This window comes from Brachyhypopomus gauderio, chromosome 1 (assembly GCF_052324685.1).
Source record: "Brachyhypopomus gauderio isolate BG-103 chromosome 1, BGAUD_0.2, whole genome shotgun sequence".
Lineage (NCBI taxonomy): Eukaryota > Metazoa > Chordata > Actinopteri > Gymnotiformes > Hypopomidae > Brachyhypopomus > Brachyhypopomus gauderio.
Genome location: NC_135211.1, coordinates 29397566 through 29413173, shown reverse-complemented (window position 1 = coordinate 29413173; position 15608 = coordinate 29397566). Strand labels below are relative to the sequence as shown.

General features: G+C 45.5%; 1 protein-coding gene across 6 annotated transcripts in view; it reads left to right on the top strand.

Moving 5' to 3' along the window:
* The window catches only part of LOC143516331 (uncharacterized), a 65000-nt gene that overhangs the window by 1262 nt on the left and 48130 nt on the right, over positions 1–15608 (top strand). The window contains exon 2 of one of the 6 annotated variants that reach the window (XM_077007910.1): positions 5819–5935. The exons of 1 other annotated variant lie outside the window; for it this stretch is intronic. Coding sequence is in view for 4 of the 5 variants with exons in the window: in XM_077007887.1 (XP_076864002.1) it covers positions 4192–4207 (16 nt within the window). In the remaining variant the exon portion in view is untranslated. Of the gene's footprint in view, positions 1–3411; positions 4208–5818; positions 5936–15608 lie in introns of those variants that run through there. 4 more of the 6 variants (XM_077007887.1, XM_077007893.1, XM_077007918.1 and 1 more) reach the window with 4 other exon arrangements.

Here is a 15608-nt window from a genome sequence, read left to right as displayed (position 1 = left end):
TTAATGAAAACTCAGTTCTGCTATGACATTTTGAAGCGGCCAGGAACACAGTAGCAATGAGAAAATGTGTGTTAAAGTATGAGCAAGTATTGGTCATTCTAAAGCAGAGCTGGCAGTAATGACCTGTCTCTCGTGGTAGGTTGCATGATAAATCTTCGTGTAGGCCTGACAGTTTACAGGCAAGCTACAGGCATCTTTCAGAAAGGACTTCTGTTAAATAGCTGTGGTCGTTATCACTATCTGAAAAGTGTTTTTCAGGGTACTCTCCCATTCATAATTTTAACAAAACAACAATTGTAGCAAAGCAATTGCTTTGATAAACCATTGCCAAAAGTATTTATTTACAACCAGGCCTTGAATTCCAATACATACAGCATCATAAATCTAACTGTTGGAGCTTCACGGTATATCCATACCAAGATGCATATGAATAAAAAAAGCCAAAGCTGGAAAGCACCATGTGAAAAGAATGCAAGTCATGCACAGACTGCACAGAGAGGCTTTAGAACGTTGCTCCATGTGAGGAGCTGCCAAACCGTGGGAGCTTCCAGCGACGTAATGCTGAATCGTCTCCGGCGTCTTCTGACCACCCCCGCCCAGTTGTGAGGGGTGTATGTGGAGTCTGGCCTGGACTCCCCGCCCACCAGGACGTCCCAGCAGACGTGATGTCCGTGACGTCCCAGCCGTCCAGTTGGGCGGTTTCACGCCGCCTCTTGCGAAACTCCCTCTGCTGGAGTTTGTCTCTGTCCAGCTGTCAAGCTACGGTGTGTTTTTTGAAGGAAACATACATGTGGCCTTTTCTGTGGGAACTGGACTGAGTGTAGTCCGAATGGTGCCTGGTCTTTCTGTGAGCCACCCGAGAAAACATTTAGGCCTGCAGATCCGTGACGCACACCATGCAAACAAACTCCAATGTTTATATTGGTGTCATTCACACACACTCCTACCTACACACACACTCCCTGTGGCTCAGACACACCAGTGAGTTTATTGAGGTAGGGATAGAGGCTCAGACAGTAGTGTGGCCCTTTTCATACTCTTTTATTGTTACTCTTTCATTGTTACTTTCTTGCAATTACTGCAAAGCAAGAGTTGCTTCATTCCAGCTGGGCTGAATGAAATAGATGCAAACGGTGCAAATGGGAGTTAACAGTCACTAGAAAACGCCCCGAAATTCAGCATGTTTAGAGAGAAGCACTTACCTCTGAGGAAGTGGCAGGACTGTGTGTGTGTGTGTGTGTGTGTGTGTGTGTGTGTGTGTGTGCGCGCGTGTGTGCGCGTGTGTCTGTGCACCTGTGCATGTGTGTGTGCACGCGTGTTTATCTGTTCAGGCCTCCAGAGGCTTGTTGAGACACATCCAGATATCGAGATGGAGTAAACTTTGTACGCCCCCAGAGTTCCTCTTCTCTCTCTGGGTTGGGAGTCTGCATATACATACATACATACATACATACATACATACATACATATATATATATATATATATATATATATATATATATATATATATATATATATATATATATATATATATATATATATATAGATATGTGTGTGTGTGTGTGTGTGTGTGTGTGTGTGTGTGTGTGTGCGTGCGTGCGTGCGTGCGTGCGTGCGTGCGTGTGTGAGCACACATGTCTACCATATCACCCCAGCAGTTCCCAGCAAGGTGTATTGTTTCCTAAAGAAAAGATAGTATCCCCACACATTTGGCAGATGACATTTTTCAGGAACATTTTATTCCATTTTTATGTATTGCATCTGTTAGTTTTGGATTTGTTTCTATTTGCAGGTTAATTTGTATGGTGACAGTATGCTGACTGTTTTGGGGTTGATAATTGAGTGTTCCTGGCAGTGTAGCACACAAATTTGTATTTCTAAGATATGTTCCTAATCCTTTCTTGAGAATGCTGTGTTTATGTACCGAACACTGTATAATTTGCTCCAAATGTAATTTTGTCAGTGAGGAAGGAAACAGGAGAATAAAACTCTTTCTGGTATTTTTGTAGTGGTGTTTCCTCCTTTAAATGTGTTTTCACCTTTCAAAGTGGCTCTCAACTGATCTATACTGTAAACATGTCAAAACATTTGTATATTTGTATGAGATCCTAGACAGTATAATTTGAGCTTTCTATTTCGTTTTGTTGAGAAAACCTTCTGTTCAGGTGTTTGACAAGTGTTTGAAATGAACACATTTTTGATGGTCCAATTGTTTAATGTTGCTATTCAGTTCTTACATAGCATGTCGGGACAGCTCTGTATGAAGTATGGGTGAATCTGGGAGAGATTTTCATTTGGGAACGCCTTCTCTTGGACGGTGCCAGACTTCTTTATGGTTAGACTAGATCCACCAGTCCAGCAGACAGCTCTCACAGGCCTGAAGAATCACGGTCATGCACTGACTCAGTGACAGTTGACCTGTCCTCCCTTGCTAATAGAAACTTGGACCTGACCTCCATGTTTCACCAGCCTCTGTCTTGCCCCAGCCTGTCTCACACCATCCACATCTTGCACCACACCTGTGTCTCACACTAGTCCCTGTCTCACACCAGCCTGTTTCACTCTTCCATGTCACACACTCCCCAATCCAGTTCTCTCTAACACCAGTTTCTTGTTTCTCACCTGTCTCACCCTGTCTCACACCTGTCTCACACCAGTGCTCTGTCTCACACTTGTCCCCTTTCTCAAACCAGCGCTCGTTCATAAACCAACTCCATGTAAGTACCAACCAGAGGAGCCTGTACCTGCCTTCCCTAAGGCTTTTATGTGTTTATGTGTATACATGTGTGTGTGTGTGTGTGTGAGTGTGTGTGTGTTTGTGTGTTCGGGGGTTGTGGAGAGGGTGGTGAAGGTAGGAATGTAAGTTGGTAGGTGACATTTGTGTTTACCTCATAGATTGATAGGAAAAAAACAATTTGCAACTCAAACATGCAAGGCAGCAGTTCAGACAGAAGCAGTCCCCTTGTCTATCAGTCCTATGCCTTAGTCATCACCAGTGTGCTCATGTAAATAGCACAAAGAGGTCTCCAGATGGTGCGAGCTTTGATGTCACACTCATATAGCCTCCGTAATGTGTGTAGGAGGGAGTGTGTGTGTGTGTGTGTGTGTGTGTGTGTTTGTGTGTTTGGGGGGCAGAGCAGGCTGATGGTGTGTGAGGAGACTGCGTGAGCTCAAACCGTTGCCAGTGGCCTCTCTCTTCATGCTGTCATAGCGGCCCATGCTGTGGAGAGTTCCCAAAGTGTCTGTGTTTGTTGCTGGGGGCAAATCTGGTCGTGTCACATGCTAAAGCCGTCACAGTGAGAAGAGAGAGAGAGATAGAGAGAGAGAGGCAGGATGGAGTGACTGAAAGGGGGGAAAATACAGTGAGAGAACCAGAGAAACATGAGATAGAGTAATGACAACAGACACAAAAAGACACTGTAGGTGAGAGAGAGAGAGAGTGAGTGCGTGATGAAAGTGTATCATATTAAGGCGTGATATCCTGCTGCATACTTCTGTTTGGAAGATGGAACTGGAAGAACTGGTACAGTGCTGATGCTGAAGTTTTAAATGGAGAGACTTCTGCCTGCTCTCAAAATAGCTCCTCACGCTGCTAGACTACGATAGCCATCATATCGACAGACATCATATTGTTCCGGGCTGTTTACTCTAAATAGGGAGGCTGCTAGATCTTCAGCGATTGCTGAAATCCTCGTTGGTGGCATTGCAGAGTACCGTGTGCATGACTGGAATAATGCGTCTCTCCCAGTGCACCAGGGCCCGCGAGGCTGAAGAGAAGGTACACGGCCGAGCGCCGTCGGTATCGCCGCGTGCAGTGGAGAGCTGAGCGGCATCTCTGATTTGCAGCGGCGAGAGGGGAAGACTGCAGATCAGCGGCAGGTCGAGGCAGAGCTGGACGACGGTGGATGGAGCGCTCATAATTCAGGACGTTCAGTGCTGTAGTGGTTCTGCATGGCCTTCTCAGCTTTTTCATCGCGTTAAGTGGTTTTCGCTCTGGTTCAGCTGATGACGTCGTGTGAGTGCAGCTGCAGTTCCGCTCCGTGAATGGCTTCCCTTGAGTGACTTTAATGGTGGGGCAGTGGTGCCTTTCAACAGATCGATTCCTGCGTGCCTCCTCCTCCCACTGCTTAACCCCAGAGCCCACGTGGAACGAGGCACGGAACAGGATGCTGCTGGGGTTACTACGTTGCCATGGTAATTAACGAGGGTGAGTAGGAAGGAATGAGTGCCGAAGTGCGTGGCGACGTCATCAGCGCGGGACCGGAGTGCGTGGTGACATCATCAGCGTGGTGCCGGAGTGCGTGGTGATGTCATCAGCACGGTGCCAGAGTGCGTGGTGATGTCATCAGTGTGGTGCCAGAGTACGTGGTGATGTCATCAGCGTGGTGCCAGAGTACGTGGTGATGTCATCAGCGTGGTGCCAGAGTGCGTGGTGCAGAACACGCAGGAATGTGCTGCGTCTTCGTGCAAAAGGCGACGCCACCGTGGGAAACAGCCCCCCCCCCCCCCCCCCCCCCCCCCCCCCCCCCCCCACCCACCCACACACACACACACATACGTGCACACTCCTTCATGAACCGTTCGTCCTAATCGCCACCAGCAAGACTTTTGAAGACTTACTTAATGGTGTTCTGGAGAAGCCTGGAGTGTGAGTCGATAAACCAAATCTTTACCTCCCTGATTGATCTTCTTCAGAGGTTCAGGGGAGGGGGATGGTCCATGGTCCCTCCTGCCGATGCCTTTGCCCCTGCTGGAGCTCTCTCTCTGGCCCTGAGTCTCGTGCTGCTTGGTCTTGACCATCTCGGGTCAGAAATGCCAGCTGCCAGGCCTCTGTTCTCATTGTTTAGGGTCCTGGTGAATGTGACTGCGACTGGCTGTGATTGGTTGGCGGTGGGAACAGTGATGGTGCTCTGTCCTTGCCGAAGGAGAGCGAGTGCTCCGCAGCTGATTACAGTGAGTCAGCGCTTTCAGATAGCCAGAGTGCCTACCCACTCTCCTCCACCACCCCCTCCCTCCTCTCCTCCATCCCTCCATTCCTTCCACTCTCCATCCCTGCTTTTTCTCTTCTCTTTTTCTCTTCCCCTCTCCCTGGTAGCCGCGGGGGTGGAGGAGGGGGAGGGGTATGGCCCGTGATGTGGGGCCCGTGGGCGTGTCACATGCTCAGACTGCAGGAACCCTCAGGAATCCTCAGCAGTCTCTGCTCTGGGACTTGAGTCCTGGAGACACACGCTGTTCGCTCTGAGAGCTCTGTCTGAGGCGTAGCTGATAACTACTCTGCAGTGTGTTTTGGGGGAAAAACAAATCCAAATATGTATCTTAGAAAACTGCATGTGATTTGGGGAAGTCGAGGTGTTTATGCGCTGTCTACTACATTTCACAAATCAGGCACAGAAAGTAGCATGAACAAGCTGTGAGCATGACTCATCCTTAAAACATGTTCACAAGTCATGTCAGATTCCCCCACAGTGCACTTTGGTCAAAAATGACACACTGACAACCTTCTTAGGCCAAAACATCCTAAGATCTCTGACACGTTTTGTCGTGCAAGTTTTCTTTTTAATTACTGTCAAAAATGGAAAGCAAAGCTTTGAATCTGGAATGTTTCGTTTGCTGCTGGGGTTTATGTTTTGATGATGACTGAGAGGTCCCAAAAACCCTTTTACACTTTACCCTCAGCGTTCTATATCACATCACCTGGGCTGCAATAATTGGCTAAAAGGGGTATGATTTCCTTCTTTGCGCCCTCCAAAGGCCACTTCATCGAAGGGAACTAGGGCATGATCGGAGCAGTAACACTCTGGAATATTTGGTTTTCCAGCAGGCCTACTCCCAGTCCCCGAGGGCTTGTGCTGTGGCTTTGAAACTGGCTCGACCGGTTCTGCTCAGGATGTAGCTCAAGTGCAATCCCTCCCGTCGTTATAGGACCAGGGATCAGGTATGGCTCTTCAGAGCTCACACAAAAAAAAGATTCATACAGCCAGGCCATATGACGCTGTTTTATGAGCAGCCTACATGCTGGGTGTTCTCCCCAATCACAAATTTACCTACAGGCTTTGTGGGACTTATTATTAATACGTTTGTGAGTGTTACCCAGGATTTCATGATTTAATGTGTGATTAGGTCTTGTGTGTATGGCTGTATGTTGTTGGAGTGTCCTTTATTGTCCCACCTCTCACCAAAGACACTTTGTCTCAATGCCTGTGTCTCAGTCCTGCTAATGCAGGTCTGCTTTTTGCTTCTCTCATCTAAGAGTTTTGCTTCTCAGTCCTGCAAATGCAGGTTTGAGTTGCAGTCCTGCTAAAGGAGTTCTACATTTCAGTCCTGCTAATGCAGGGCTTTGTTAACTTAGGTCTGCATCTCAGTCCTGCTAAAGGAGGTCTGTATCTCACGTCCAATTCCTCTTGATGCAGGACTGCATCTCAGACCTGATAGTGCAGGTTTGCTATGCTAGATAAGTTCCCCCTGCTGAATGTCTTCACATTACTGTTTTTCATATGGGGCCGTACCCTGCATGCCCTCAGGGACTAAACACTGTAACCAATGCTCTATAAACCAATTTAAAATGTTTGTTGCATATCATTTATTAATGAGAGACATTGCTTTCCATGATGAGTCATTGGGTCATGATGAGACATGCTGGAGTTGGGTCTCACCCACCGTTTTATTGCACCTCTTGAGAAGTTGAGGTGAAGTGTCTCATTCAGGACTCACTTGAGGTGAAGTGTCTCATTCAGGACTCTCTCAGGACTCCATTAAGAGCAGACCACAGGGTTTATCACCATTATGGCTTTGTGAAGACATTTTAACCAATGAGAATTATTCTGGTCAAAGATCCAACTGTGTTGCATGCTTCTCTATGTGTCTGTCTGTCTCTAGGTGTACAGAGTGTGGACATGTGTTTTTAGCACGGCCAGGTCAGGGCCGATCTTGTGTTTCACTAGAGCGTCACATGTTATTGTAGCAGTTGTTCCGCGTAGTTTCACCAGTAAATCCATCTTCCCTATTTTAGCACCTGCAAGCTACTCTGCAAGAAAGCTTTCTTCAAAATACACATGCCTGCCTCTCTGTCTCTCTCTCTGTCTCTCTCTCACTCTCACACACACACACACACACACACACACACACACACACACACACACACACACACACACACACACACACACACACACACACACACACACACACAGCATTGTAGTGAATGGCGAATCCTTTAGAATGCTCTGCGGTAAGCGGCTCCTGCTGGGCACTAATGCAGTCGTTTTTTAATTGAAAACTCACAGGAGCCCCTGCAATCTTGTGACAGTGCAATATGGTGTCTGTGCCTCACCGTTTAAGTGCACAGCTTTCGTTCTGGAAACATCCAGAAATAATGGCCTTGCAACCCGCGCTGTGCTTTGTGCACAACATCACGACTGGTTGACCTTTTGGGCTCTCTGTCGTGCTGGTCACCTCCCCTGACGTGTTCTGTAGACGTACATTCTGTGTCCTTAAAACGCTTCCAAACTGTTTCGTAAGAACAAAAATGCCTCGCAGCAGTTCTGCATTAAGAGCTTTAATGTCGCCTGCTGCTCCTTCTTGTGAACGTCCATAAGACCGTTAGCGCTGTGCAGTGCACTGTCTGCCAGTGATGCAGTTTAGCTCTCTGTCAGACACACTCTGCTCCTAATAAGGGCATGAAAGACCCTTCACAAGCACGAAAGCAAGCTGAGGACTAGATCCACACCCGCTACACACACACACACACACACACACACACACACACACACACACACACACACACACACACACACACACACACACACACACACACACACTCTCTCTCTCTCTCTCTCTCTCTCTTTTATCTTACTCTCCTTCTCTCTCTCTGTCTCACTGTCTGTCTCTCCCTCACTCTTTATCTTTCTCTTTTTTAATCTCAGTCTTTTTGGTCCCTTCCTTTTGTCTCTGACTCTCTCTCTCTCTCTCTCTCATTACCTCTCTCTTTTTCTGCAGTTCATAATTAGAATCCTCTTTCATGTTCTTTCTTTTTCCACCATTTTTTTTCTCACTCATTTTCTTCCTTTCTTTTTGGCTCTTGTGTTCTTTTGTTCCTGCTCTCTGTGCTGGCTCCTCTCTCTCTCCCAGGCCAGAGGTATCTGCTCTCTCCCTCCAGACGGACTGCCAGGTCCCACTGCTGGCCGGTTCAAGTGGACGGTAATGCGAAAGGCAAAATCACATTGAGGATGGTGGGAGAGGGACTGAAATAACATTGCCTTAAACGACAAACTCAATTTTCTCTACTCTCTATTTCCACACTCCTCCACCCCCCCCCCCCCCCCCCTCTTGCTAAACGGGTGCCATGGAAGAGAGAATGCAACAAGTGCTTATTGAAGGACCTCATAAGCTACTGTCAAGTACTGACAGGCTCAGTGTAAAGGAGCCATTGTCTTTCTGTTTTTAAGAGAGTGGAATACTGCTTTCTGTGACAGTGTATCTGCTTGGAAACCAACCATGTGCCAGTCATAGATGCCATGCATACAGGCTAGCGCTCCGAAAAGAATCTATCGTTTGTTTGTTTGTTTATTTATTTATTTCATAGTGCTGTCATGGCAACTCTCTGGAGAGGAACTGTAGTCTCAATCTTTGTAAACTTTGCTGTTGTAATAAGCCAGGCTGCCTCCATGTTTGTCTTTGACCTCTTCAGTATTATTAACAATGCTGCTTCTGTTTTTGTTTCAAACTGGTTTGATTCAGTGAAAGGGTCAACAACACCTCACACCCAAACAGAAATGAGAACAGCATGACACGTCTCACAATCCACCATTTAAAAAGAGATTTGCATCAGCAACCCAGCCATGGTCAGGATGGCTGTGAAGCTGCTGTGTGACACGCCCAACTTCATAGCCACACCTGTAACACCCCAGAAGAGTCAGCCAGACACTTCAGTGCAGCTTCAGCCTACAGAACTTCCACAGTCACGCTTGGTCCCAGAGGTTAGTAAGTTTGGGCAGAGCCAGTCACATTAGAAGGGATCTGCATGGGAATCTATTGTGTGAGGGACTCATGTAAAGTCCAGCAGTGTTGGTGCCCGTGATAAGAGGTAACGAAGTCCGTGTGTGGCTGCCCACGAGGGTGAGACGGGCATCAAGATGGCAGCATCGGACAAGCTCTCCCCTGTCACCACATGTGGCCTGTCTGACTCTCTAATAGGCCTCTGTGTGTTGCAGGCTGTGCCACCTGCTCCAGGTGACACCAGTCTGACTCAACCCTGGACCCAGCCCGCATCCAATAGCAGGCCGTGGTTCAAACCCTGGACCCAGCCCACATCCAATAGCAGGCCGTGGTTCAAACCCTGGACCCAGCCCACATCCAATAGCAGGTCATGGTTCAAACCCGCAGTCGAAACTCGTTACCTAGATGTAGGTCACCTCCCTGCTCACCGACCGCATCTGCGTCTGCACATTTAATGGTCACCCTGGCCAATGTCACACACACACACACACACACACACACACACACACACACACACACACACACACACACACACACACACACACACACACCTACCTAACGGTAATACACCTCCCTCCTGGGGCTGTTTACCCTGAATGGGCCAAACAGACAAATGTCAGCCCATTACAGTGTCTTTACATATCTGGGATGAGTAATGGCATTCTGATTTCACTAATCACCTTTCATAATAGCCCTCTGCTGAACTGCCTGTGAGCTCAGTATAGTCTTTGATAATTAGAGTAATAATTGTCCTTTGTAGCTGTTAGATATGTTGTGATATGTTGTGATATGCTGGGATATGATGTAATATTTTGTATTTTGCTGCGTTCTAATGTTAAAGGCTCAGTTAAGAACTGTCAAAAGTACACCAAATCCTCCAGTCATATAGTCTCAATGTGGCATAGACATTACACTGGTGTTTTAATAAAATTGGCTTTTCAAATAAATATCAAGTAGTCCAGTATTGTAAAGTATGTGGGCTCAAAGGACGTTGACACAATTTTCCAAACAGATTTGCACTCCATCAGGAACTCATCACGCGTTGATCCGCTAGTAAATCATGTTGACACAGACTCAACCTGTTTTTGTCTAGGAGTGTCATAACTGGGATTATTATCAGAGAATTGCCGTATTATGTTGGGTGCTGCCATGTTTTTAAAGTTTTTGCAGCTGTAGTATTCATCCAGTCATCCTGAAGGTCGTTGTTGTCATGTTTGCTTAGGAGGAGCACAGACGTATAGCACGTGAAAAGAAACTCAGGAAACAGTTGAATTGGTCAAGTTCTTTGTGGAAATACATCATCTGAGATCTTCTGAACAGGGCCAGCATGGTTAATGTCCAGTTGGCCTGCCCCACTGGCTTTGAGCCTGGGCTATCAGGACGGTCTGGTTCCTTTGGAATGACCCGGGACGGCAGCAGATCCGGAAAGACCCTGAGCCAACTTGAACCAGCGGAGAGATTTTATTCCCTTCCAGTGTTCACATTATCATGCAGAACACAGGACAGGACGGGGAGGGTTGATTCAGGGAGCGTTTGTTCTCAGCAGTCAGTGTGTTTGTTACCTGCGTGGTAGAGTTCAACCAGCCTGTGGTTATTCAGATACCAACTGCTGGGGTCATCGCTATTGCCTAAGAGCACTGTGCAGGCCCAGATCTCCAGCTCCCTGCTCTGCCTCGGTGCCGTTCCCTCACCAACGTGAACCACTCAAAATGAAACAAGGGCAGCCTCGTGGAGGCTCATTTATACATTAAAATTCCTCAAATTATACAAGCACATCCATATTATAATAAGATGAAGTAGGTAAAGCCAGAACTGGACACTCTACGTAGAATTTTCCACCACTGAATCTGAATGTCATGCTGTGTTTTTCGCTTTGTGACAGTAAATTGAATAAACCTCATCTCAGCTTTGAGTGGCAGGAGAAACTATATCCACTGAGTTCGGGACTTAGAGGTGGTTTCCACAGCAACTGGAATGATTTGCAGCTTATGGTGACAGGAACATTATTTGCATCTCCAGCATGGACGGTGTGGACCGCCTCTCTGACTAATGGCCTGGAGTGTCGGGTTTCACTAGCGCCAGTTTATTTCCATGCCGGATGCTTTCGAATCAGAGGAAGTTGTGGGTCACTGAGAGGCCTGGTATCCCAGGGCTTGTTTTTTAGACCTGAAAATACTCCATTATGACCAATAAACTGACCAAATAAGGCATGCGAGGCTTGGTGTTCTTAGGGAGCAGGGGTCTGACACAGGCTGGGAAGAGGGACCGAGAAAGTGCCTTTGACTGCCCTGCTATAATCAATATGATGCAACTAGGGCTGGGTATCGATTCAAATTCCAAGAATCGATCCGATTCCGATTCTGAAGATTAAGAATCGATTTATTTCGATTTAATCGATTAGATCCAATTCGATCCAATTCGGGGTTTAGTGTTATTAAAAATGTATTTGAGCTATTTCCTGACTATGTACAAAAGCAACATGTTAAAACTAGTATTATATCGATATTAATCAGCAAATAGTTACTGGTAGTTGGTAGTTACTGATAGCTAGAAGACTAGTGAAAAGGGTCATCATAAATCTACCTTCAAGAAAGGTAATCCAGGACAATAAACAGAGGACATCTTTGAGGTGTCTATATCTGCAACAGTGGACTCCTACTGGGACACTAACCAGTGCATTATTATTATGATTGAAATAATTAAGAATTCACCCAAAAGCTGTTGCTACCAAATGCATTTTTATTTTAAAAGTGCTCACACTTAATAAACTGAAAGTATAAAATGTAAACGTGTATTTTTCTTTAAAGTGCGAATATAAGAACAGAACTGTCACGTTACGGTCCCCGACCCCTCCCTTTTGGGCGTGTGTTAACGTTGTCTGCGTCTAATCGTCTGTCGTCTCCGTGGGTGCGGGTGCGTCTTGTGATAATCCGTCTCACCCAGAGACCGTATATACAGTCACTGGTCTCACCTGTGGCTCGTCTCGTCATCACTGGGGGTTTGTGTGGTTTGTCTATTTAATGTGCGTTCGCGCAGCGTCCTGTGCTCGTCTTGTTTGAGTCACACATGTTCTATGTAAACGTGTTTTATGTGCGCTGTCTGCGCTTCGGTAAATGTAATAAACGTAACGATCTGTGTCCATCGCCTTGCGCCCAACGTTACAAGAACATTTCCAACTTTTTAAAACTGTAAAAACACCGGGTAAACTGTCAGTGACATGGACTAACTGTAAATAGTCACTGACACTGGATAAACTGTCCTTCTGCTTTTAGATTGCCGATTTGACTATCGTCGTTACCGTCACTGTCCGACGCCATGTTGTTTTAGTTAGACCGAGCGCGCCTGCGTGAACTCAGTGACGAGGCGGGGGTAAAAGTTCAATAAAATATCGATCTTTGGACGTACGAATCGATTATCAGATCATCATATGCGAATCGATTCTGAATCGGAAAATCGATTTTTTCAACACAGGCCTAGATGCAACCTGACCCTGTTCATCATTATGCACTTAATCTCCAGCCCGAAGGATGAATCGTATTCATGGGCCATTTCTCTCGTGGCTGTGTTGAAAGTGTGGAGATGGCTCTCTCTCCCTCCTGCTCTGCATCTTTGCAGCTTTCTCCTGGACAGACTTGGCTGTTGCAGGCTTTCTCCACATTAATCTTTTCCTGAAGTAGTTGCACTCAGAGCAGAAGTGCATCGATTGGGCATGAGTCCATTAGCTTGGGTTTTGTTTAGGATGCAAGATCAACTAGCATTAGATCATTTTTGTTGTTGTTGTTATTGCTGCTGCTGTGTGTGTATGTATATATATATATATATATATATATATATATATATATATATATATATATATATATATATACAGTGTTCTCAAGTCTCACGCATTGAGCGTGTGACACACGCATTTGACCGTCTTCACACGCCACACTTCCGATTTCTCACGCCGAAAAAAAAAATCTAGTTTATTTACCTTTGATCCATATCTATATCGCCCTCCACTGGCGATCGATCGCGATATACAACTTACGTTCGCCACCCCCCGCTCAACGTTAGTGACTCTAACTCTATGACTCATAGAGTCAACTCTATGACCTCAATGCGTGAGACTTGAGAACACTGTATATATATATATATATATATATATATATATATATATATATATATATATATAAGGCAAAAAACATCACAGCCACTTCTAGCCTAAAAAACCCCCAAAGAGGCGAACTGGGAACTGGATACAAAAGAGATGAATCTGAAACAGATAAGTTTGGTAAACAGAGAAAATGCTCAAAAATGCACAGCCTAGCAAGCAAGAAGAAAGCCTTTTAAAAGACTAAATGGTGAATGGTAAGTGTTTGTGTAGGCCCTAATGGTTCCATGGATGAACTGCAGAGGCAGGTCCAGGAACACTAGGAAAACCCGGAGTGTTAATCTAGGAGTGAGAGCGGCCCTCTGTGTTACAATCATGGCACAGGGGGTTTAGCTCCATTCCTGGGGCTCTACTCCACTGTGTAGTTTGAAGGGTTTTTTAAAAAACTCATTATGAAACCCTTCATGAGCTGGACTAACAATCATAATGAACAGGTTTCTCAGACTGATTTCCCAGAAACTGGCTTCCCAGAATGCTTTGTCCTTTACTAACAAGTAGTTTCAGCAGAGACCCCACATCTGATGGACTCCATCTGCACCCACATATCCATCCCTGGTGGAGTATTTTGTGGAGTCTTTGGATAACTGACTGTCACATTAAATTTTCATTGAGCAAAAACACTGTGACCTATACTTCTACGTGCCCTTACCCTGAAAGACTGCTTCAGTGTGTATATGTCCTAATAATGCAAATACAGTTTTGTTTTTTATTCAGGCAGAATTTATAGGCTAGGATAATATTGTAGCTATATAAAGACAGCACTGTAGAGATGAGTTCAGAGCTGCCTGAATGGTCTTTGGAAACAGGAAGTGCGTTGTATTGTGTCTAGACTGTCAGTCAGAAGTTGTTATAAGTCCTCCCAATGGGGCGGTTGAAAGCACCGCTGGCATCGTTGCCGTTGTACCGTTACCGTTGTACCGTTACCGTGGCACCGTTGTGCCGGCTGTAATAATCCTCCAAGCCTGACAGATATAACCTCAGGAGAAGGAGCATAGCAGGAGAGACCTCCCATTGTTAGTGTGAGTATGCCAGACTGGTTTTGGGAGACAGACTCTATGACCTGAGGTTGCTAGGCAACGGTTGTCTTCCGGGAGGGAGATGAAGTGACCTTTATTTCCTTTGCTTGTAGTGTGTAACCTTGTAGCTTCTGTTTTGGAGAAAAAAAAACACTGTTTGACTTTTAAGTTGAGGGGGATCTGAGGGGATGGTGGAAACATTCTTCCTGTGTAAATGATAAAGACGGAAATAATTATTTGGAAACGCTCCAGGCAAAGTCTCATTTGGCTGAATCATTGTTCACATCCAACAGCTGCTAAATTTATGAATGACTATCTCAAGAAATACATTTATACATTCTGTTATATTCAGAATAGCTGATAAATGTTAAAAGGGTTTAGCTTGTTAGATATTTACAATGCAGAGTGGGAGTATCACATTGACATGGACATTGTAGTCCTTAAGCATATCGGGACAGAAATGGCACTCTGAAACTTAAGTCCAGAATTCTGTAATTGAGTTTTAATGCAGTCTGTGCAGCAGTAATCATTTTGGCTACATACGAATAGTGTCAGTCCTTTTTATAAAGAGTCCATCATTTCAGATAATTAAATGAATATTTATAATGTTAAATAAATCTGCAAAGTGTGGTACTTGATTCCAAGTCCTTTGCAGTTGATGAATGGCTTAAGCCTGCTGTCCATATAGACCAGATTCTGGGTGTATTCTGGGTTCGTTCTGGTATATTCTGGAAATGTTCTGTATATGTTCTGGGTACGTTCTGTGTATGTTCTATGTATGTTCTGGGTACCTTCTGTGAATGCTCTGGGTACATTCTGGATACGGATCAGGACATTGTCCCGCAGCAGTGTAAAATCCCTGCTCAGGAGTTTGAAAGTGTCGGCTTAGGTGGGAGCTGTTTGGACCCCTGAGCGTCCTCCAGACGAGATGTCCCTCGGCTGGTGATGCCTCACACGTCCAGGTGTTCATTTCACACATCATCTGGTGTCCTTTGGGGTTACTAGCACTTTATACTTTCTTCCTAACAATGGAAAATGAACAGTTTACACACTTGTCTCTGATTAATGTTCGTTTTTGATTTGTTCTGATTTATCGGTCTCATCGTGGCCTCCTTTATTGCTGGTGACATTTCGGTGAATCTCACATTGCGAGACCACTGACTGCGGACGCAAATGCCACATCTGCAATCAACTCCAGCCCTTCTGTTAGCTCTCTTCTGCCTGAGCAAATGCTGTGTCTTCCACACAGAAAGAAACCGAGTGAACGATCTGCTTGTTTTTTTTTTACTGGATAATAATTGGGCCACCATTCAATTCGGGTTTACAACACATAACGTAATTTTTCCAATTTTATTCCAATTTATTTTATTCCAATTTATTCCAATTTTTTTCAATTTTTCCTACATTCGAGTCCTAGCTGAAGTCCTAAATCTCATCTGTGACAGAGT